The 26,232-nt window shown below is 43.7% G+C and overlaps 1 protein-coding gene across 1 annotated transcript in view; it reads left to right on the top strand.

Moving 5' to 3' along the window:
* Window positions 1-26,232, top strand: part of HPS3 (HPS3 biogenesis of lysosomal organelles complex 2 subunit 1) — a 125,621-nt gene that overhangs the window by 72,520 nt on the left and 26,869 nt on the right. The window contains exon 15 of the mRNA XM_068121263.2: window positions 21,833-22,015. Coding sequence (XP_067977364.2) covers window positions 21,833-22,015 — 183 coding nt within the window. The remainder of the gene's footprint in view (window positions 1-21,832; window positions 22,016-26,232) is intronic.

Genomic DNA, 26,232 nt, shown 5'->3' with positions numbered 1-26,232 from the left:
ATCTCGGGGTCGTTAGAGAGGTTTTCGATGACGCTAAATCTAGAGTTCCTGTATAAAGAGAGTTGCGCCATGCGCTAACCCGAGATTTCTGGTCACGTGATTTCGTGGCGCCATTTTGTGTCTAACTTCACCGTGCGTGAACGTCAGCTTGGTACGGGAATGTTGTTTATTGCCAAACAAAATGACTGGTTGTTCTGCTTTTGGTTGTTCAAACCAATCTGGGAAATATAAGATGTATAGATTTCCAAGTGATAAAGTCAGAAATATGGAAAAGAAATATGTCAGAATAATAATAAAAATAATAAAGTCAGAAATATATATATATAAAAATATATAAATATATATAAATATATATAAATATAAATATAAATATATAAATATAAATATATATTATATAAAATAATATATTATAAAATATATTATATTTATATTATATATATTATATATATTGTTATAATATATTGTTATAGATCGCGGTTAGGATGTTATAGACCGAGCGGTGGTTTAAAACCGCGACCTAACAAAACTCACCCGATTCCACCCGAACGTTGGTTGTATCGCACCCTAGCTGCTCAATGAGGGAAAAGACAAAAGCGACGCAATGCAAGAGGAAAACGGAGACAAAAAAAAGGTTTGAAATATTACCACTGAATTTATTTCTACTATTTACACACAAGCAACAAAAAGCAATTCAGTTTATTTACAAGTACAAGACGCAGGTGACACAGTGCAAATTTAGCTTATCTACAGACTTAACTTATTACCCAGGACAGAACAAACAAAGACGACTCACACGGGGAATGCCAGGGATGGCAGAAGGTGGATGGCTGGCGGGAGAGGAAAGGTCCAAGGGGGGGTCTTGCAGCACAACCGGCGCGTTCAGCAGCCGCCGTTCCGTTTCGGCCCTGCTCCGAACCGCCGTTCAGGCCCCCTTTGGCGGTGGGGTGGCGCGGCTGCGGCGGCCTCCGTCCGCTGCGTTCCCAGGACTTGTCTCACTGGTCTGGTCCCTCAACCCTCAACCCTCAACTCTTTCTTGCTTCTCTCACTCCTCACCACCGACTCCTCTCTCTGGCAACCGACTGTGACCAACTCCTTGCAACCAACTCCTCCTCTCTTCACAACCCTTCTTTTTCCAACCCAGAGTGCATCTCTCTTTCTTCTTCTTCTTTCCACTTCCGGTTGCGCCCTTTTATAGCGCCCCCAGCGATCACGCCCCCGGCGCTTTGGACACGCCCATCGGGGCGCTCACCTCGGCCCTGGCTGGTCGCACGACCCTCGGGCTCCGCCCCGGACGACGACGGGCGGGCGCGCCCCTCCCCTCCTCTGACGAGGTGGAGACACGCCTTTCTTCCCTGACTCGAGCCTCGTGGTCAATGGCGGTTATTGGAGGGGAGGTGATTGGGAATCGAGGGCTCAGCAATGACGAGAGGGGATGTAATATGGCAATCGAGGGTCGGCAATCACGAAAGGGGGGTGTGAAGGAAATGGGGATTTTTGGGGATGGGAATGAAAGGGGGATCTATTCTCTTTCACTGGTGCAATGGAGTACTTCAATTAATGGGAGACACAGCCTTATCCTAAAACACAGAATAAGATATAACTGTCAAAAGAAAAGATATATCGTGTCCTGCATGTATGTTTTTATGGACTAACTACGGGAACGCCCTTTGACCTTTATACAACCACAACGGAGGGAGGAGGGGTGACATTTTACGACAACCTTTTACAACAACCTTTTACAACATTTTACCACCACAACAAAATAAAAAAAACATTCTCATATTCACAACACTGCACCCTCCTCCCCTTAGGCACGTCCCGGGCCTATTACTTTTACCTTAGTGTGGCATGTAGGTGTAGTTCCCTCTACTTTTAACCTGACCCTGAGTGCGACAGTTTTAAAACATAATAAATGTGTCCCGCTGCTCCATTGCACCCTGCCTAACAGACTTACGCCCACAGTTAACCGAATTGCGGAATGGTCTTCAAACTATACACTGACGGTGGGGAGCATTATTTACACTGACGCTAATTTTATTTACAAAACTAACCCAGGACCTGTAATTGTTCTTTCTGGGGGGAGGACAGTCTGCTCTGCATCAATGCACCATTAAAGCACCCAAAAACGCACCAATACACTCCCAAGCACCAATCGGTGCAGTCCCCATTGTTCAATGAATAAAATAAAACCAACAAACCCAACCCTGCAGGTGTCTCTTGCTCTTCGGCTCCCTCTGCTGGTTATCATTATTTCTTCCAGTTGTTGTCATTTTCATTTGCTTTGCTTACTGGCGGCCTATTTTCAATAAAACTTGCACCCAATGTGTCCTTTTTATTTATTTATGGCCCACCAGGCCGACTATGTGTATGGTTCACCTGTGGGGCATTGGTGCCCTGTGGCCAAGGTCCGCCAGCAAGATTTCGGGCCCTCATGGCTGGTTCCAGCAGAGGGGCCATGCCCCAACCCATGGGGTCCATAAGTGGTGCTCGGCCACTGACATGTGGTCCATAATGTGGTGCATCGATGCAGACAGCTGGTTCTGGGAATTTCGGGCGCACAATGGCCGACCCACGCACGCTCCCCTCGGCGCCCAACGGCGCACAGGTCATGTGGGAGACAAAAGGGGGACAAGACAAATGAGCGAGGGGTAAGGTCTCAAGGGTACACATCAAAAAGGCAATGCAAGGCGAAATGCGTACGGAGGGCGCAGTGAGAAAGCTCGTCCCTACCGTACGTCACCCCCCTGTTACCTAGCCCACCCTTGCCCTTACCCCATATGTACAAAACCTACACATTACCAATTCGTCACTACTGTCACGTCTTCCCCATATTTCCCCTATATCAAATTCGTCTCCACAATCCCTCTACTTCAAAATTTGCCATCATCAAGTCATCATCAATCCTCATAAGGAGGCAGAGATGGAACATCAAAGCACAATGTCACACCCACGTCATGATGCGTCTCACAATCCAAACATTTGCATCATAAAAATAATTAAACTATGGCATGGTGTGGAGTACCTGTCACCTCAGGTGAGTGGATGCAGATGGTGCGAGGAGACTTCATCCTAACTACTTTCTAAATGACTTTAACACACTTTACACTACCCGGGGTCTTTCCCCTGCCAATCCATTGGCCACTTACACTATGGGTTCTAACAACCAATCCCCATTGACCAAACTGTGGTGCTTCTCAATTTGGGGTCTCACTCCCCCGATTCATCTCCCGGTGCCCTCGCACAATTTCTGGGCCGCGACGTGTAGCTCTCCCAACAGGTCCACCCACCTGCACACCTCCACCACTGTAGTTGCCACCCGAGCTTACCTAGCTCCTCACCCTAACCTATCTAACTGGGGGCAGCCCCTCTCCTGGCTCTGTCACCCCATGGTGCCCTCTGGCACTGGGCTACCCGGGTCCGTCCTCCGGATCCTCGGGCCCCATCCACAACAACTACTACCGGCTCCCAGAGCCCACCTGCGGCCTCACCTGGCCGACATCCTTACAGTGGTGGAGTGCCCAAACCAACTACACACACTAACAGGCTACACGCCCAGCCATTTCCACAACACTAATGCACCCATCCAAATACCATTCTTTCACCTCGCACCACAGATGCCAATATCCAACCACAATTTACCTATACCCTCTACCTAACACTTAAACTACCCTCCCCGGGTATCCGTGATGGGGGTCCACTCTTCCCCCATTCACTCCTTCGCACCATCCACTCCACTCCACAATTTCCACCATACCCACTCCACGACCATCCATTTCAATACTCCATACCATTTATTCCATACACCTGTCCTCCATTCACCTGTCGTTGCACACCTGTGCAATCTCACCTGGTGCCACCTGCACCCTCCTCCTCTTTCTGGACCAGTTGGTCCACGCAACACACATCACCATCACTCACTCATACACTGCTCCACACACCTGTTCAGTTGCACACCTGTGCAATCACACCTGTTCCATTCTCACCTGTTCAATCCTCACACGCACGGCATCATCTCAGCTAACTACTCCCCTCTGAAACTTGCGCTTCCCAGTCGTCCCTTTAAACTATTGCGCTCCCTCGTCATTATCATCCACACTAATCTACCTGCGTCCCCACTACAGGTATCAGTCACTAACTAAACTTAACGTTACCTAATGTCATCTTCGCTAGATCCCTACAATTATCCAAGCCCTCCCTGGCTCGGTTGTCATAGCCACCCCATAAACTATTGCTCCTTTGCCCCCACCTGGGAAGGGTGGCAGGGATGCCAGCCTTACCCACCGGGCCCATCGCTCACTACCAATTTTGCACATCAAATCTCAACAAATCAAAAATTTGCCAATCACTACTCATCATCTGCCAATCATTACTGCCAATCCTTTGCCAATCATCAAATTTTGTTTTTCTCTAATTTTGGGTCCAAAACACTATCACTATCACGATCACCATCATCACAGTCCGCTATATCCTAGCCTCGGTGCGTCATGACATCATTAAACTCGGCTTCGTAAAGCCGAGCAATGAATTCGGGTGGTTTGGTTGCCTGCAGGTTGAATCCGTCCGGCTTTCGGTTCAAGGGAGGTGGTTTGGTTGGACCGAGATTCCACGCACCATCTCGGCGCGGCACCTTGCGGTCCCGGGCCCGATGGCTCCATCTCCCCTGGTCGGAACCCCGTCCCCACGAGGGGGCACCGTTCCGCTTCCTCCCACTCGCCCTCGAACCGGACCGGTCGCCTCGCCCGACAAAGCCCGGACTCGACCGTGCGGGGCGGGGCCAAGCCCGAATCGGCAACGACGCTTCGAAGCGAAACGACGCAGCTTCGATCGACGCCGGGCCTCGCACCCAACCAAGCACCCCTCGCACCGAGTGCTCGCATCGGCTATCCGTCGCTCTAACCACTAAACCGGTTACCATCGATGCTTCACTTGCATGCTTACAAGCATACGCTACCCCTTTCACCCTCACAAAACCTGGCGTTCCAACGCCGTCCGTACATTCCACCAACGCTCTCTCTGTTACACACCACACCTCTTGCGCACACTCTCCCGTTACACCCTCTGTAACACTCACCACAGGTGTACACTCTCTCGTTACTTCCTCCGTAACACTCACCACAGACGTACACTTTCTCGTTACATCCTCTGTAACACTCACCACAGGTGTACACTCTCTCGTTACTTCCTCCGTAACACTCACCACAGGTGTACACTCTCTCGTTACTTCCTCCGTAACACTCACCACAGACGTACACTTTCTCGTTACATCCTCTGTAACACTCACCACAGGTGTACACTCTCTCGTTACTTCCTCCGTAACACTCACCACAGGTGTACACTCTCTCGTTACTTCCTCCGTAACACTCACCACAGGTGTACACTCTCTCGTTACTTCCTCCGTAACACTCACCACAGGTGTACACTCTCTCGTTACTTCCTCCGTAACACTCACCACAGACGTACACTTTCTCGTTACATCCTCTGTAACACTCACCACAGGTGTACACTCTCTCGTTACTTCCTCCGTAACACTCACCACAGGTGTACACTCTCTCGTTACTTCCTCCGTAACACTCACCACACCGCGCTTCCATGTACCCCCTCGCACACGCGCTTCGACCGGCTCACTCCTGACGGCACACTCACTCCTCGGCGTGCACTTTTTCCTCACACACCCCATGGTCGGACATTCTCGCACACCTCTTTTTTCGCACACCTGACCTGTCACACACTTAACCAACGGCCTTTCACGAACACCCGGATCCAAACCAATCCCCAAGCCGACTGAATCTTTCCTCACATCATATACATTGCCACTCACCTCCGTACCTTGTCTCCGCACCTCCTTTGCCACCTGCAAACTTTTTATTTGGTTAGTGAGCATCTCATCATGATTTGAACACAGACTTTGTACATTATCCATTTCTCCCTGCAATTCCCGGGCTACCTCCGTCATCTCTTCAATTTCAATGCCCACTTCCGCTTTTTCTGTACTCACCTCGACGACCGTTGGCTTTAATAAAATTCCCTCTACCTCATCGGTCGCCGGCTTTTCCAAGCCCCGGGTCGCGATTTCTACCCCCGTCATTGTACCCGTGCTTTCCTCCGCTTCGCTCAACCAGCGCTTTTCGACTCGCGTTACCTCCTCGTGCACCCCTGGGACCCTTTCGCCCAACTTGCGGTCTCTGTCCCTCTGCTCCCGTGCCTCTCTATCGGCCCTCATTCCGTTCGTTGTTGCTTCAATTTGGTTTCCCAATTTGTTCGTTATTGCTTCCATTTTATTACTCAATTTCTCCCCGTCTATTCTCAGCATCTCGGCGAATTGCGCCATGAAGGCTTGCATTTGGACCACCGTTGGTAGTACAAAGGGTGCGGCCGCAGCTGCCCCTCAACCACGTGCGCGAGGCTGCCATTTTGTGCACCTGATACACCCTCAACCACACCTTCTTTACTCTCCTCCACCATTTTTTTTCCTAAGTCCTGGGTCGATTCTACCCCGTCTATCTCTCCCACCGGCATCCCGTCGCCTTGAACAGCCATGGCGCGATTTCAAAATTCGGGTTTTGCTTAAAAAAAAACAAATTCCGGCAGCTCGTAATTTTGACCAAAATTTTTTTTCTAGATGTTTTAAAAATTTGGTTCGGGCCCCGAATCCCACTCCCAGACACCAATTGTTATAGATCGCGGTTAGGATGTTATAGACCGAGCGGTGGTTTAAAACCGCGACCTAACAAAACTCACCCGATTCCACCCGAACGTTGGTTGTATCGCACCCTAGCTGCTCAATGAGGGAAAAGACAAAAGCGACGCAATGCAAGAGGAAAACGGAGACAAAAAAAAGGTTTGAAATATTACCACTGAATTTATTTCTACTATTTACACACAAGCAACAAAAAGCAATTCAGTTTATTTACAAGTACAAGACGCAGGTGACACAGTGCAAATTTAGCTTATCTACAGACTTAACTTATTACCCAGGACAGAACAAACAAAGACGACTCACACGGGGAATGCCAGGGATGGCAGAAGGTGGATGGCTGGCGGGAGAGGAAAGGTCCAAGGGGGGGTCTTGCAGCACAACCGGCGCGTTCAGCAGCCGCCGTTCCATTTCGGCCCTGCTCCGAACCGCCGTTCAGGCCCCCTTTGGCGGTGGGGTGGCGCGGCTGCGGCGGCCTCCGTCCGCTGCGTTCCCAGGACTTGTCTCACTGGTCTGGTCCCTCAACCCTCAACCCTCAACTCTTTCTTGCTTCTCTCACTCCTCACCACCGACTCCTCTCTCTGGCAACCGACTGTGACCAACTCCTTGCAACCAACTCCTCCTCTCTTCACAACCCTTCTTTTTCCAACCCAGAGTGCATCTCTCTTTCTTCTTCTTCTTTCCACTTCCGGTTGCGCCCTTTTATAGCGCCCCCAGCGATCACGCCCCCGGCGCTTTGGACACGCCCATCGGGGCGCTCACCTCGGCCCTGGCTGGTCGCACGACCCTCGGGCTCCGCCCCGGACGACGACGGGCGGGCGCGCCCCTCCCCTCCTCTGACGAGGTGGAGACACGCCTTTCTTCCCTGACTCGAGCCTCGTGGTCAATGGCGGTTATTGGAGGGGAGGTGATTGGGAATCGAGGGCTCAGCAATGACGAGAGGGGATGTAATATGGCAATCGAGGGTCGGCAATCACGAAAGGGGGGTGTGAAGGAAATGGGGATTTTTGGGGATGGGAATGAAAGGGGGATCTATTCTCTTTCACTGGTGCAATGGAGTACTTCAATTAATGGGAGACACAGCCTTATCCTAAAACACAGAATAAGATATAACTGTCAAAAGAAAAGATATATCGTGTCCTGCATGTATGTTTTTATGGACTAACTACGGGAACGCCCTTTGACCTTTATACAACCACAACGGAGGGAGGAGGGGTGACATTTTACGACAACCTTTTACAACAACCTTTTACAACATTTTACCACCACAACAAAATAAAAAAAACATTCTCATATTCACAACAATATATAATATATATATATTATATATATTATATATATTATTATATATATATTATTATATATATAATAATATATATATTATTATTATATAATATATATATATATATATATAATATATAATATAATAATATATATATAATATTAATATATATATATATATAATATATAATTATATTATAATATATAATATATATATATATAATATATATTATTATATATATTATTATATATATATAATATATATTATTATATATATATATATTATATATATATATTATATATATTATATATATATATATATATATTATATATATATTATATATATTAAAATAATAATATATTATATAAAAAATATATAAAATATATAATTTTATAAAATATATAAAAAATATAAATATATATAAAAAATATATATAAATATATAAATATAAAAAATATATAAAAATAATAAAATAAAAATTATAAATAATTAAAAAATAACAAAATAATAAAAAGTCAGAAATATGGCAATACCACGTACAGAATTTGTTTTAAGTGTGTTAGACTATATGTCGGCTGGAAGTCCTACACCGGAATTGCTCTCGGCACCCTTTAAAAAATATTGGATATGCCCACACTCCTTTCTAAAAGTTATTAAAATTCAGAGAACGACAGCATTGGTTTGTCTTACTTATAATGTTAGCTCTTATATGCAGTGTTGGCTTGTAATATGCATTGCCATACCACTTTTAATATCACCACACAGCTCTTTTTCACAGCAATAGCTGAGTTTTTGACAAAACAAATATCACCTGTATGTAATAATAAGACTAAATATGTGTAGCAAATTTTTTTTTAGCAGGTTTAGAATATATCACCCCATATCGCGAATGTACATGTATATCTAATCCAACACACTTAGACACAAAATGGCGTCCAAATTTGAGTTGACACAACTCTCTATATACAGGGACTCTAGCTAAATCCATTTATGATACTTTCGAAGCGACCGGAAGTGGCGATCCCCGACTTCCGGTTAGGTTCCATGCCAAGGTCAAGGTCATTTCAAAGGTAGCGATAAAACCTGGTCATATAGTACCACTCTGAGGGTTTTCATGCACGAGAAGACGGCTGAAGCAGTTATTTTTGCGATTGGACTGGCCAGTCACAAATAAATCTCCGTTTTAAAGCCATTCTTAGTCAAATTTAGAAAATATTTACCGAAATAGCAAAAGTCTTACAAATGATATAAATACAGAACTATGTGTGTTTAGCTTGTTTAATGTCACAAAATGTTTTTGTTTACACAAGTATGTAATAATGTAACACAATTCCTCTAAATTCTCAAGATAACACATCCGAGAATCATGCAAGATAATTTTGATAATTAAATAGCTTTTAAACTAAAATTACTGGACGGATTATTCGTCAAAATCTTCGCTAACTATATCATTTCTTACCAAATGTACACAATTATCGACACAAGTAGTTAAGAAATGTAACACAATTCCTCTAAATTCTCAAGATAACACATCCGAGAATCATGCAAACTAAACTACTGGACGGATTATTCGTCAACGTCTTCGCTATGTATATCATTTCTGACCAAATTTACACAGTTATCGACATAACATTTACATAGAGGAGTGCATGGAAGACCGTTCTTCCAACAACTGCATCTGCCTTTGCAGCTTGATTTACATTTACATTTCGTAAGCTCAATCACAGCTTTTGGGGCAGGGAGGTTGAGACATCCCACCGGAACATATAGACCTTTCTTTACAGTCCATCCATTTTGTTCAATAGAAGGCAGAGTCGGGCAGTTTGTAGTATATGATTTATCCCGCATGGCGATGTCATTTGCGCGATGGATGTGGGGCAATAATGCAGCGCGAGTAGGAGGTAACATCTCTCCTTCTAAGTTTTTTGACCGAAATAGTTCCCATCTAAGCGCCGGTAGGGTTGTAGGACCGGTCGAGCAGTATACGCGACAGACAAACTTCTCCAAATCCTTGACCTGAGAGGGCAGTTCACCATTCGTCAGCGTGGTCGGGATAGGACCCTCACCAAGCTCCCGGAAGCAGCTGATGGCAGGATCATCTTCATCAAGCTTCATGTAGGCACCAACCCAGGTCTTCTTGGTGATTCCCATGAATTTCCCACCCCAGTCAGCACCAGAGAAATTGTGGAGTCCAATCAGTCCTTGACATTTCCGAAGACCTATTACTCCAACTCGGTCCACCACATCAATTTCGCGGTACTTCATTCCCTTACCAGTTAAAAACTTCAGATGAGCCTGAGCTCCAAGACGACCACAAGAGACCAGGTCCAGGAGAAGCGTGAGGATGTCTGTGTCGGGTGACCAAACACATATGTATCTCTCAGCACTTTCAGCGATAGAAGCCAAGACTAGATGAGGTATCAGTGTATCAGCTTCTTCGTGTGAATGATCTTCTTCAAAATTGTGACCCTTGATCTTGGTGTTGTACACGACGACTAGTTTGAAGGTATTGTTACCGGAGAAGTGTTCCAACAAACCCTGAGCGAACATAGAAGTCAGTTTACTCTTAAAACTTGATGCAGCCAGAATCTCCTTTGGAGACATTGTGAGCTTCATATCTGGGTGGATGGCATATTCTGTGGAGGTCTTACTTCTCTTCTGGCGCGTCTTGTTCTTCAGAGTTTGATCCAGATAACGATCAAATACCACTCGAGCCTCATTGTAGCCTGTCATCATGTACTCAATCCGCTTGATAAATGCGTCTTGGAGGTCCGATAGCTTTCGCATTATCGTTGTTTTCTTCATACTCTGAACCACAGCCATGGCGTCAATGACAAGAACTCGCGATGGACCATCCGCCGGAGATATATCGAGAAGAGGAGGCGATTGAAGTGGTTGCCCCTTTGCCCCTTCAACGGCATGCATCAGACTGGCCTTGTCCGTCGGAATGTACAGAGACCCATCAACAGCGCAAAGGGAGCGGGGTAGCACTGACATCTCATACTCTCCGATTGTCTCTTCTAGTTTTGGCACCAGCTGAGGCCGGCTTCTTTGGATGATAAGAAATCTGCCGAGCAGTTCACGATCTTCACGCAACTTGATGACCTTATCACCAACGCGAACTTTAGTTTTCTCCATCAAGTTCGAAAAGGTTTTTAGCTTCAGTTTCTTCATTGGGTCCCAAACCGAAAGTGTTGATGTGGGCAGTAATCTGTCTTGAACGAAATCGTTAAAACATTTCTGTCCCTTCCCCTGCAAATCGCAAGATATCGTCTTTCGCATCTTCTGGAACAAGGGCTGAAGACACCAGGCTCTTCAAAGCAGGCTTTACTGTAAACGGATTGCCCGCGCAATGCAACTCGATGGAGTGACGGATCTTCAGAGCGTTTTCTCTCGATCTCGCTGCAACTTGTCCCGAAAGCTGGTAATGTTCACTTCGCTCAGTAGATTTAGAGGCTTGAGGGAAACTGTTGAGATACTGCTTCACTATACGAGCGAGGTGAGGTGTGGTAGTAAGAAGTCGGTCTAGGGCAGCTTCGTCTTGGCTCAATCCAACCATCCCACCGTGACGCTTCAACCCTTTGATCTCTTGCTCCAGGGCCTGGTCGGTGAAAAGATGAGTGAAGGGAACTTCTGATTTTGCCACAACGAAGTCTCCTGATTTCAGGGCCTCCCACGTAACTGGATCATCCTCTTCCAGAGCATTCATTTGTGCAAGATGGACTGGCATTAGGTGAGCATAATTCAGGAGATCGCGCGCGAAGAAATACTTGATGAGGTTCTCTAAGGCAGCCAAGTAACCTTCCCAGTCAGCTGAACGGCAGGCACCTATGAGATGCAAAAGACTTTCCACTTGCTCGAGGTACTGGTTGAGAAATTGAGCGAGCTTGCCGATGTTGTCATCTTCTTTCTCATGGGGATTTTCTGAGTACGAGGACCGGATGTCATTGTAGATATCAACCATGTCTTGGCTACGGTCGTGGAGAGCTTTCTTGAGAGCAACGCATTGGTCACGAAGTGGTTCAGGTGGATGATCAGAGAAAATGGCGTCAAACTTCATCATCATGATCGCAGGCTAGTCATGATGTGGTACTCAACTCCTCGCTTGTATGCCTTGCCACCATAGACCCCACAAAGACCTGCAGAAGTGTATGTGCCGCTTTCAATCGCACACGTGTCAATGCCACTTCCGTCGATTGTTTTGCCAAGAGTGTGCAGGGCAGCAAACGCAATATGCAGAACGCCCGCTCGGAGAATCCAGTTGGTGTTATTCACTGACTGCTGAATCTTGAGGGCGCGGCTGTAAAGATCAAGATCGAGCGTTATGAGGGTTCTTCTCTCAGGACCAACCACAAAAGCAGATATGCCCTGAGTCAACATCAGAACAGTATAGAGGGTCGAGTAATCCATTGGAGAAGTCTTGAATAGCGGAGCGATCACTTCTGTGTTAGTCGGGCTCAGACTCTGACAGGAGCGTGATAACAGAAGAGATTTAGTAGCACCCCATGTTGGCATAACTTCTTCCTTTGCTAACTCCTTACCTTTAAGGATTCGTTTTGTCACTGAAAGAATAGGATCGTCGGAATATCTGGGGTTTTGACCTGCGGTCTGACCTTGCAGTTCTTCACTCTCTTGCTGCTCTATATTCTCCACACGTTGGTCATTTAGCTTTTCACCACCTCTGTCATCAGTACCGTAGTAGTTGGCAAGCGCCCAGGTGTGAGTGAAGTCTTTGGAAATCTTACTCCTCCGCTTTTCTAGATGGTAGACCTCAAATCGAATTGGTTTAGGTTTAATGATTGGCTCTTGCAGGTACTTGACTTCGAACGCGAGTGGTGCCGGTGCGAGAAGTTTCTCTGGGATGACAAGTGGTTGGTTGATGGGCTCGCCATCTTCTGCTCGCTGGTTGATCACGATCACTGTGCCATGGAATGTGTTCTGTCCAGTCGGTGTGTCTTCTAAGAGGTCGATGTTATCAACAGCGAACCAGATGTTCAATCCCTTCTTGATGAAATCAGGCAGACAAAATCCACCAGCCTCCTTCATTCGCTGAAGAACGCCTTGCTCTATGCGCTTTTCGAGATCAAGGAGCCTCTGGTAGTCGCTCCCAATGTAAACTTCTGATAGGTTATTGACGAGGTTTTTGTCACGAACTCTGGAATGAATGGTGAGCGGCAAGCCTATTGAGAGGGGCGTCTGGGCAGTTTGCTGAAAGATTTCGTTTTGTTTTGGCTGATGCTTTACCTGGCGATCGGTTCGAGTATTCTGGACGAGAAACTGGCAAGCAACATCAACAGTTTTGTCCACTTGTGCATTGCGCATTTCAGAAACTTTGAGAACATGACGGCCAAATAGGAGATGAGTGAGGAAGAACTGGAGAAGTGGAGGATTCTCAAAGTCTTCAAACATTCCCCTGAACGACCAGCTTCGATGCTGCATTATCTCTTCCCTTAGAATGTTTGCCATGTTCTCCAAGTTGCCAACTGTGTCGTCGTTATCCAGCTGTGCAGACTTCAGTTGCATGGCCTTCCTAACCGCCAGTGAAAGAACGAGGTTGTCGGGCTCATTTTTGCGTAGTGATTGGACGAACTGGATATTCGGAAGCCGTTCAGTAATGAGCTTTTTCAAATGCTTGCGGTAGTTGGTTGTCTGATTGATCTCTACATTATACCTCTTCAAAATGAACAAATATGCACCATTCACTTCAGCCATGTTCAGAGTAAGATCGTCCGCAGTAAAAGTATTTTGGATGGAGAGAAGCAACTGTTCATCACATAGAGAGCCAATAAGCTGAGTATTACTACGATCTTTTCGCGTTAAAGTGCGCTGCACGTATCGTAAACATTTCCTATGATAGTATTTTTCAAGAGCAGAGGCATCCCCAGCGTCTGCTAACTCGGACACGCAAGTTCTGATGCGGTCATCCTGAGTCTTGAGCTTTATCTCGAGGAAGTTTTCACCCATCTTGTCAGAGTAAACGCGATGGAGAGGTTCTGATATGTTATTAGAACAAAAGCTACATGACGAGAACAGACACACCTTTTCCTTCGGGATGGTTTTTGTTCTTTTAGGTCGGGTAGAGTCAGCCACACTGGAAGGTCGTCCAGGCCCACGCGCAGGGCATGCAGGAGAATCAAACCGGACTCGTTTAACCCTTAGCCGTTCAATCATGCTTGTGTTGACGATGGGTTTTCGACATTCGCTATGATACCATACTGATTTCCGTTCAGATTCACCTAAGCTAGCTAACCGATCTGTAAGTCGCTTAATATCACCCTGACCCAAAGACAGTCGCTCGTTAGCACAATAAATAAGTTCGCCAATCATATCAGGATTGTTTATCAGTCTCTTCTTTGATGTAGCTCCCTCATTGCAGATGATGCACACGCTGTTCTTCTCAGACATGACCTCTAGATGGTTTTGTACTAGTTTCTGTCAGCCTTCTTTCTGAAAAAAAAAGAAAGAAAAAAAAGCCTTGAGCATTTTACCAATATTTTTTTGTCCTTATCTCGCGACAGGGCATCTAGATCGCAAAAATAACTGCACCAAACGTCTTCCTGTGCCTGAAAACCATAAAAAGAGGTATTACATGCCTAAGTTTATTGCTACAATTGAAATGACCTTGACCTTAGCATCTTTGGTGAACGGAATTCTGGGATCGCCACTTCCGGTCGCTTCGAAAGTATCATAAATGGATTTAGCGTCATCGAAAACCTCTCTAACGACCCCGAGATCGATAAAATCTCTCAGTTGTTAGGGGAGAAAGTCGCATGGTCAGTCCCGGGGGTCACTGGAAACAAAACACCCCTTAAAAGGGGGTCCGGGGGTCGGAAAATTTGAACCCCATTATTTTTCAATATTTTGACCTCGAATTAATCCAACAATGCAAAAAAATCAATTTTAGCACGCAAATCGCACGGGATTACACTTCATACCACACTATTAGGGTCTTGAGTTCAAGCCCTTGTGTGCCATTGAATTAACATCAGTCAGGTCGACTCAGCCTGTCGTCCTTCCATGATCAGCAAAATGAGTACCAGCTAGCTGGTAAGGAGAAATTATATCAGCGGCACAGCTGCACCCTAGAAAGTGATGCAGCCAAGCAGCCACAGGATGCATACAAATAAATAAACTTGAGAAATTGAAGATTTGCAAGTATATTGGTGTTGGCTTAGCCTGGTGTTGGCTTAGCGGTTAGGGTGCCGGCTTGGGATCCTAGGATCCTGGGTTCGAATCCCGGTCGATCGCTGAATTAACACCAGGGGGGTTGACTCAGCCTGTCATCCTTCCGAGGTCGGCAAATTGAGTACCAGCTTGCTGGGATGAATGATCCCGGTGTGTACCCCGGTTTAGAATAGGTACACCGTATCCCTGCGCATCGTAAGAGGCGACTAAGGGTTGGCGTCAGGAAGGGCATCCGGCCATAAAAACATTGCCTCAAAAAGGGAACCATGATTGTCATGGGGCCCGCAAGGCTAACCCCTGCTCTAGCGGGGAAAATGGCCTTAAAACGATCATTCATTCATTCATTCATTGGTCTGTTATTCTGTCTGTTTGTATGTATATCAATCGCCTGCAGGTAACAATTTTACTCCGATCTTCAAGAAACTTAACCACTTGGTAGAGGGAGTTCCAAGGTCAAAATCACATAAATCGTAAATTTTCATCCAATCAACCAAATATGCACTTTCAAGGGAGTGGCAAAATTGCACCAACGTCTGTGTATTTTACAAAATTTCAAATCTGAAATGACTATCCAAATTAACAAGCACCGAACAGCATTCTAAATTTTCTGATTTAAAAGTTTTACATTTAATTATTTTCTATTTTTGGATCGTTGTAGGGCAGCATATGGGTGTATGTGGCGTGACAGTGGCATTGTGTTGACGTTCGCACTTCTTCAAAATACTATAGATAGATACATCTTATGGCATAGAGCTAATACAGAATTTTGGCTTGATGACATGTACAGCTAGAACGGCACTCAGTAGAGAGCATACCTCCGCCTGGTTGGCCATTTCACTCAATGGTGAAGAATTACTTCAAAATTTCTACAAGCTGGATCTGGATCATCACCAAAATTGAATCGATTCTTCCTTGTCACACAGACAACCTGTCCAACAAGTTTTGTCCAAATGAATTCATAGCTTTTTGAGATATCCTGCTATGTATCGTTTTTGACCCTATCTCCCAAAGGTGAAGAATCACTTTAAAAATTCTAGTAGCCGGATCCAAATCCAGATCTTCACCAAAATCTAATAGTTTTGTCCTTGTCACATTCGCTACATCTCTGCCAAATTTCGTCCGAATCCGTCCACAACTTTTTGAGATATTTTGTTCACAAACGGACAGACACAGGCACACAGACAGACAGACAGACAGGGGTGAAAACATAACCTCCATCCACCTTGGTGGCAGAGGTAAAAATCGATGTATTCTGTTTTTACGGCGTTGCCCATCAGGCAGAGCCGTCTAGAACAGTGTTTGTCCATCTGTATGTATGTATGTATGTCCCCTCAAACGTATACCAATCGCAGCTGAGAACTTGGTCACATGACAGGGTGATGTGATTACGTCTGATGTCATTACGGCGGTGCTGCGGCTGGCTCTCCACACTCTGCCACTTTGATTTATTGTCCCCCGTCGCACCGCGAAGCGAAAGGGGGACTATGGTTTTCCCCTCCGTCCGTGTGTCCGTCCGTCCGTACGTACGTGCGTGCGTGCGTGCATGCATGCGTGTGTAAGCGAAGGACCGCATTCGAATTTGGTGTGTGGGTGCAACCCACGTCAAAATCCAAGATGGCCGCCACCATCTATGTCTGATGCCATGTATGTCTGAACCTTGTGAGTGGAATAGCTTGAAAAATAGGTGAAGTACCAACTTCTAATCTGGTGTGTGGGTGTATCTAGGCATAAGGAAGAACGCTGTTGAAAAGTGGGTCGCCACGTCAAAATCCAAGATGGCCCGCCACCATATATATGTCTGAACCTTGTGAGCAAAATATCTTGAAAAATAAACGAACTACTAACTTCTAATCTGGTGTGTGGGTGTATCGACACATAAGGAAGAAGGCTATTGAAAATAGGGTCGCCACGTCAAAATCCAAGATGGCCGCCGCCATGTATGTCTGAACCTTGTGAGCGAAATATCATATCATATAGTATGTTTTCTGCATCTTCCACTTTGTCAACTCACATCACTTCCCCGACGGGGGACCTAGGCGTAACGCTTGTATGTTGTTCAAGCCGAACATATCGTCGAACCTGTCATATATCACAATCGCCATGCTCTACATTTAGGTTTTTCATTCAGTATGAAACACAAACAAACCGATTGTTAAAATGACCATCAAATATCGAAAGCATAGGCGTTACGTCTTTTGCAACAATACCGTACGTGTAGGCCTTAGGCGTTATGACTCACCTTCCCGCTTCTGACAAATTAAGCCGAGGTTTCTTAATACAGTGGTATCGTTTCAGTGGTATCATTTTCGTAATAATTAATAATATTATAGTAAATATAACCATAACACTTTAATACCAATGTCGTGAATGGAAAGTTGATGGTTTGAAGTGGTGTAACCGCAGAAGTAAAGGATTCACCTCGGTTTTTAAAAAATAATATAATTTTTGTAATAATAATGTAACGTTATTGCTATAGTAAATCTAATCGTGACACTAATCCCTTTGTAGTGACTGCAACGTTACTGGAGGTTAAATATATATCTTATATATATTAAAGTAGCGGCAGTTTTGTGTCTGGCCGTCATGCTACGTCATTACGTATATGATGGCATTATGGCGTAAACACCTGCTCACTTCGAGAACGGCAGGAAAGGTTATTCCTCTTTATGGTATATAGATTACAGTCTCTCTATGATTGAGTCTCAAGAACATTGGGTGTGTTCATTTACCAAGTTTCTTGTGGAGAGATCACCAAGTGGTTAAAGCATTTGAGCAAGCACTCCATTCAAACCCCTTAAGGAACGGCTGGCTTGGCAAGCGCTAGCTAGCTGCTTGGTAAATGAGCACACCTCCAACCCTTGTGGGGTATATAGATTATAATAGATCTTCGCTCAGTTCTGTAAGTAAAACTTACTTCATGGATGTCGAGATTCCTCCGAATTTCTTTGTTTAATGTTATAAACAGCATTAAAAACTGTTTAAAAAGCTAATCATATGTTTGTGGTTTATAATATTTTACAAGCTCGGCTACGCCGCTGTTAGACTTTTGGTCTTGTTTAAATTGAAATTTGCCCAAAACAAGGCTGAGAGCCACTAAATGTTTAGGCCTACAGAGAAGAAGAAGAAGAAGAAGAAGAAGAAGAAGAATACAAAGAAGAGGAAACCCTGGCCAAACCTTCACCAAAACCTGAAACAAGGAAACCTCTTTGCAGGAAGGGGTAACGAGGCCAGGCAGAAAAAAATAAATTTCCCTTCCCACATTAGTTCACCAGAGAGTTGTAATAAAATTATGTTGCGGACATATTAATTGTATTATTTCACCAAAGTGTTATAATCCAGTATTAACATTAATTGTTAGGCAGCAGTTGACAAGATATGCACTCTGCTTTACTTAACAGTTACTTGACAAGATATTTACTAAATCCATGAAGGTTGTTTAAATGTACTCTGATGAAGAAAGTGTGTTGGACTAGGTGAAATAATTATTTAGGCTGTGTAATGTTGTGACCTTGCTAACAATAAACAACTCTTAATCAAAGGAACACTGACAGTTTGCAAAAGATATTTAATGAGCCAACAGTTTGCTTCAAGCAGGAGAGAGGGAACATGTAGAAGAAGGGAAGGAACAGCTGCCGTGTGCTGAATTTGTGTGGCAAACTGCATTTGAAAACCGACTCAAACAGTAAAGGTGGAATCGAAGGTTTCCTGCATGCGAACCTGGAATGTTCCACGTCTCAGTTTCCTGACCAAGAACCAACTTCACCCTGCTGTAAGTTGGTCGCTCTAATCTACGAGTTGGTCTACTTGCCGAATTTGATGCCCTGCTGTTCTCGTAGACGACTTCAAGCAGGCATCGAGACGGCAGCCTACCCGTTATTTCATTGTCTCCTCACCTGATTCCAGTACAAATTGTCCTACGCAGTGTGGAGCCTCTAAATTCAACCTCTCTCTCTGGGACAGCATGATCTTTAGAATCGGGTTCTTCTTCATGCTTCAATGTGACAAGGCCTTCCCCCCCTTGAAGACTTTTGCGACGCGACCAACCTGTTGGATTCATCCTTTGCACATCCACTGGACAAGATCCTTGTGAACATGCTCACAGCCGTCCGTTCATCCATTTATAACCTGCTGGGGTTTATGTTACAAACTGGTTACTTGAGATAAGTTGCCACTTCAAAAGTCGTGACTTGATTCACAGCCGCATTGATATTTTTTGACGTTTGTTCTTTCTTAATTTGGGAATTCTTAGGAAAGTCATAAAGTGCTGCTTTTAATCAGTATAATTGTTTTAAAGTTAGACAATAGGGACTAATATTACTTCTAAAATGTCCTTCTGCTGGTTTAAGCCTATGCGGATGTGGGGGGAGGGTGGGAACAAACAGGACACATCAGTGTCCTTTTTTATTTTCTACCGTGGCATCCTCTGGGTAACTGGTGCACTCACTTCGGTGCCTCGAGGTGGACACGTAATAATACATATCGGCTAATTAAATAAGATCTTGATTAAAATTTAACATTTTAATATTTATCATGTAACAATTTCAGCTTCAACTGAAAAGCATCTCAAAATGCAAGATTTTGTCTTAAACTAAACGTGATGAAAACAACAACTTTAAAAAATGTGAAATTGATTAATTACAGTTATCCATATTCTGATTATAATCTGTTCTCCATATTCTCATAATAAAGGCTGGTTGAAAATTTGATGGCAAAAGCTCAAATGATAAATATAGAAACACAGAAGCTCTATTACAAAACCCCATCTCGCGCTGCCCAGCAGACGGGCAGATAAGGCCTATTTGTACTTACTGTCACTTTGCTATTTGACGTTTTGTACCAAATATTAATTATTCTTCTCCATATTCTCCTAATAATGGTTTGTTGAAAATTTGATGACAAAAGCTCAAATGGTACAAAAGTTATGGCCTGGTGTGACGTCTCCCCAATGATTTTGTACTTGACACACACGTATACAATTTGTTTTTTTATTTTTGTTCCTCACAATTCTATCTCTTATGATTTTCAATTCTTATTTCTCTTATTCAATTCCTATTTTAAAATGCATTTAACACATATACACACATGCACACATACACACACACACACACACACACACACACACACACACACACACACACACACACACACGTATACATCTCGTTTTTCCATTTCTGTTCCTCACAATTCTGTCTCTCTTATTCACAGACACTCACGCGCGCACACACACACACACACACACACACACACACACACACATACACACATATACACACACATATATACACACATACACACACATACACACACATACACACACATACACACACACATACACACATACACATGATACATATACACATATACACACACACACGTATACATTTAGTTTTTTTGTTTTGTTCCTCACAGTTCTATCTCATGATTTTCAATTCTTATTTCTCTTATTCAATTCCTATTTTAAAATGCATTTAATTAATTGTACGGTATTGGTTGTTCCGAAACTTAAATCTTATTATATTTTATTATAATAGCGCAAACGTTTATGGTTATGTATGTATGTATGTATGTTCATATGCGACCAAAACATCCTCTTCTTCTTCAAATAAAATGAACACCCTCTTAATTACGTTTAGACTGCTGAGACCCCTCAGACCTTTGACGACCCTTTAAGACCCAAAATACCCTTAAAGACCCCGAAGACCCAAAACAAGTAGACGCCATGCAGAGCACGATACTTGCAAAATCCGCCTCTTCTGGATACTTGATACTTCTGGATTCCCCCCCCCCCCCAAATTGTCCATTTCATCAAGATTAAAATTGACAATCTTGATGAAAGCTCATCAATAGGAAGAAAAGTGACGATTTTTCAGTTGAAAAATAATGATTTTGGAAGGTCGACCTTGAGTTGACCTTTGACCTCAAATAGTTGGTTTCCCTATTTAGTGACAATGTGCAAATGCTGTTCAATTTTCAAGTCAATCGGATGAAAATTGACGGTTTTTCAGATCAACAGTGATGATTTTGGAAGTTTGACCTTGAGTTGACCTTTGACCTTTTGACCTCAAATAGTATGTTTCCCAATTTAGTGACTCGATATGCAAATGCTGTTCAATTTTCAAGTCAATCGGTTGAGAATTGACAGCTTTTTAGATGAAAATGGATTCTTTAAAAAAAATTGACCTTGAGTTGACCTTTGACCTTTTGTCCTTAAATAGTATGTTTCCCAATTTAGTGACTCGATATGCAAATGCTGTTCAATTTTCAAGTCAATCGGTTGAGAATTGACGGCTTTTTAGATGAAAATTGATGAATTTAAAATTTTGACCTTGAGTTGACCTTTGACCTTTTGACCTCACAAATAGTTCATTTCCCAATTTAGTGACTCGATATACAAATGCTATTCAATTTTCAAGTCAATCGGATTTAAAATGGCGATTTTAGAAATTTGACCTCCAGATGACCTTTGACCTCAAAATCGATAGGATTCTCAATTGGGAGGACCTATACAACTTGGTGAAGTTTCGTGACAATCGGTTTAGAATTGTGACCTGTAGGCCGGTGACAAACAAACAAACAAACAGACAGACAGAACCACAAACACAACCGACCAATATACTTGAAAAATCTTCGATTTTGCAAGTAATACCTAGCTATTGTTACTGTTTCTGCAGGGCATTATCGGCATAGAAGATACCCTCAGGGATGAGCTCCTTGTTGCCTTCTGGGAACTTCTTGCAAGCATTTGCACCAATCATACAACCATCTCTCTGATAACGTCCTGCCTGGCAAAGGTGTACTTCTCCCATCTGCAGAAACCAACCGGCTTTCCTTCACTGCACACAGCACAGTATCTTGTAAGCTGTGGGTTTCAAATGGGATGTCTCTCTTTATGCTTGCATGTTCCAGCATTAAATTCGTTATTTTGCTTTAAAATATATTTTTCGTTCTTTCCTTTTGTGTTTCATCATGTGGTCTAACACAACAACACAACATGCAGGTCTAAGCAAAACAAAAAACATTTTTGCATTAATTTTTATATTTTGTAAATTCATATTTTTACTTCCGCCACCAAAGGTGGCTTGAGGTTAGATTTTCACCCCTGTCTTTTTGTTTGTTTGTCTGTGAACAGGATATCTCAAAAAGTTATGGACGGATTCGGTCGAAATTTGGTGGACAGGTCGATTGTGTGACAAGGACGAAATTACTTGATTTTGGTGAAATTCCGGATCCGGATCCAATAATTTTTAAGTGATTCTTCACTATTGAGAGTTTGGGCTAAAACCAATACATAGCACAATATCTGAAAAAGCTATGGACGGATTCAGACGAAACTTGGTGGACAGGTTGATGTGTGACAAGGACAAATCGATTCGATTTTAGTGAAGATCCAAATACTGATCCGGATAGGAGAAATTTTAAAAATTTTAAAGTGATTCTTCACCATTGAATGATAGGGGACGAAAACGATATTTTCGTTATTCAGAAACGACGAAAACGGTCAGAAAACGACGAAAACGATATTCGAAAACGAGCATGATATTTCAAAGAGTTGTGGATGAGTTATGACAAAACTATTTTTATGAGTTGAGTAAGTGACAAGGACAAGCCAATTAGTTCATGTCGGATCCAGATACAACCCATCAGTCGGATACAAACGGTAAACTGTTCAGCCTGGCGGAGATGTGCTCTCTACAGAGTGCCATTCTGGTATAAATAATGTGTTCAACCTATTATATCATGTAATGATATATATATATATATACAGTGAAACCTTGACTTACGAGTTTAATTCGTTCTGTGACCGAGCTCGTAACTCAATTTGCTCGTTTCTCAAATTAAATTTCCCCATTAAAATGCATTGAAATGCTATTAATTCGTTCCAGCCCCCAAAAAACCACACCAATTTTTTTTGTTACGTGTTTTTAAATAAGAAAAATGTACTTTATAAATAACAAATAATTTATAAACAAGCACGACCTCGTATATACTGTACATAATAAGCGGCGTTAAGCGCGCTGCTTGTAAACAAGGAGGAAGCGGACAACGCGGTAATTTGTAAGAGTCTTTATTCAAGAGCTCACTGTAACACTGGCGCGCTCCGGGCTGCGCGCCCGGTGTATATCCTGAGGCCACGCCTACCCCTCGGCGTGGCCCCCGCCCACTCGGTGCGCGGAATGATGTCACCACGCCAGTGAGCTTCCGTGTCCGCCACAATGTAAAGAAATAAACTGGTTTTATTAAGTGTATTTACCTTGAAGATCAGACGAAGATGCTGGCGGAGGTGGAGGAGATGACTTTTGCCTTTTTCGCCACACTTTCCTCGCTTTCACTTGCAGGGCGTTTCAATAAAAACCTGTCCAACGAGGTTTGTTTCTTCCTCCCTTTAAAAATGTTTCGAAAATTCTCCATCTCTTCATGGATAGAGGTCCGGAGCTTTGAAATAATCGTAACGCCCTTGACTGGCGTTATAGCCTTTATCGACTCCTTCTGCTTCAAAATCGTACATATCGTAGAAGTGCTACGATCGTACTGCCTCGCCAAGTCGACAACACGCACACCTCGCTCATGTTTTTCGACGATTGCGTGTTTTATATCCAAGCACATCATCCTCTTCTTCTTCTCAGTACTGCCCTTGGCACTCAATTTCTTAGGACCCATGGTTAAAACTAAGAAATTTTCCAAAATAACCAAAATGCGAAAACAAAGCAGCAGCTATATACGGCAGAGATGCTTGCACGGCAAGATAACCACGTGACCGGAACCCACCTGGTGGCGGGTGGCGTAAGCTCGTAACTCAGATCTCGGCTCGCATCTCAAAGCAATAAACAGCCCGAGCGACGGCTCGTATCTCGGAAAACTCGTAAGTTGCTGCACTCGTAAGTCAAGGTTTCACTGTATATATATATATATATATATATATATATATATATATATATATATATATATATATATACACAGACTTGGCATTTAATATGGAATATTTTTTTTTTCTTGACTTGGGTTTACTTTCTTAACTCAGTATATCAATCTGGTGAGTTTCTTTTACACTTTGGTGATTTATTTGTTGAAATAACCATGTCACTGATTGTCTGTCGCAGCAAGAAGTCAACAACAGGATTATATCACAGGTGGCGTGGCAAAATGTACGGACAGGTACATTTGACGATTGGCTTCACAATCGGGTATATAAGGGTGGTTACGTTCTGTATTAGTGGAAAACAACTGCTGCACGTCTCCAAAAGTTATTGCCGCTTCCTCTGGAGATGGTCCGTCAACTCGACAATGCTGTTTGTCATGGAGTGGTGGCTTTACGAAATTACGGCATGAAACAATGCTATTGCTCGGCAGTATGGCATCACTCAAGGTCAGGTGTCAAAGATCCTGAAACGAAATGCTCAGAGGGGTGTCCCTACTCCAATACCTAGGCCAGGATGTCCCCGCAGAACCACAAGGAGGGATGATCGCCAGCTGCACCGGTTAGTCCGCAATGGCCGTACCAAGTCAGCTAATCGGCTTAGGGCTGAGTGGCAGCAACTGACAAATGTGCCTGTATCCAGAAGGCTAGTCAACCAACGACTGGTTCAAGCAGGCTATCGTGCCAGGCGTCCCCTGAGAAAGCCATGCCTGACCAGACAACACCACCAGCGCCGATTGCAGTGGGCCAGAGAGCACCGTCAATGGCAGCTAGGACACTGGAATCATGTGACCTTCAGTGACGAGTCTAGATTTCTGGTCTATCGTCAAGATGGCCGCGTCCGAGTGCGCAGACAAGTGCATGAAGCCTACAACAAAGATCGTATAGTGCCAAGAGTCCAAGCTGGAGGTGGTGGGGTGACCGTTTGGGCTGCTTTTCATGCAGGGGGCAAAACTGACCTGGTTGTTCTGAATGGAAACCCGAACCAGTTCAAGTACAGGGCCATTCTGGAAGAAACATTGTTTCCATTTGCTCGTGCAGCCTTTCGAGAAAACCTTGTCTTCCAAATTGACAATGCACGGCCTCATCGTGCTCGCATGATACAACACTTTCTTGCTGACAGTGGTGTAGAGCATATGGAGTGGCCTGCCATGTCCCCGGATATGAATCCGATAGAGAACATGTGGGCAGAATTAACGCGTCAAATCGACCACTTGGACCAGCAGCCGACCTCTGTGCATGAATTGCAGCAGGCTATTGTCACTGCATGGCAAGCGATTCCTGTCCAAACCTTGGCAAATCTCGTGAACAGCATGCCTCAACGTGTACGTGCTCTCCTGAATGCTCGTGTGGGTTACACGAAGTACTGAACTGTAATTTTACTGTCCGTAATCCCAGTCGTAATTTAACTTTTGTTTTTGTTAAAAAAAAAATTGGCTAATGTGCAAAATAAAGAGATACTTCTGGAAAACGTACAGAAGTTTAACACAGTACTGTCCATGAATTGAGTTCGATATCAGTTTACATCACTTTCAAGGATCAATTTATTTGTTTCGAAATGTCAAATGTGGTTTTTGTTTCTTTTAAAGGTCACATTAACAAAATCTAGAATAATTTCAATTTAATTCCAATGAACTTTTGGTTCTAAGACATCTTGAAAAGTAAGTTCACCCCCACAAAAAAAATATTCCATATAAAATGCCAAGTCTGTGTATATATATATAGATTTTTTTTTTTTTTTTTTTTTTAATGACCAAATTAATAGATTGTCTATTGGTCTGAGGAAGCCTGCTATGAAGCAGGTGAAGTGTCACCTGAGACCGGGGCTGCTCTTGCTCATTTGCTCAAGTTTGCAGAGTAGATATCGTTTTTACTTTCTGGTTAGAAGCTCTTTCTTTCTTTAAAAAAACTAGAACAATGTGACTGTGTCGCCAATATGCCTCCGCATAGTCCCACAACGGGTAGATGCCATCACTCTGCATTTGTATGGGTAGTGGATCACATTTGTGAAGTTTCATGTTGATCAGATAAGGTTAGTTTTTCTATCCAAGATGGCTGCCAAACCACGTGACATATGACATCATTTTCAAACTATATGCAACAGTGCTGTCAGATTATATTTGTAAACTTTGGCATCGATAGGGTGAGCGGTTTCAG

The sequence above is a fragment of the Myxine glutinosa genome, chromosome 6, assembly GCF_964187855.1.
Source record: "Myxine glutinosa chromosome 6, kmMyxGlut1.1, whole genome shotgun sequence".
In the NCBI taxonomy this organism is placed as follows: Eukaryota; Metazoa; Chordata; class Myxini; order Myxiniformes; family Myxinidae; genus Myxine; species Myxine glutinosa.
The sequence above is the reverse complement of the archived record's forward strand: the minus strand, read 5'-3'. Positions and strand labels throughout refer to the sequence as shown.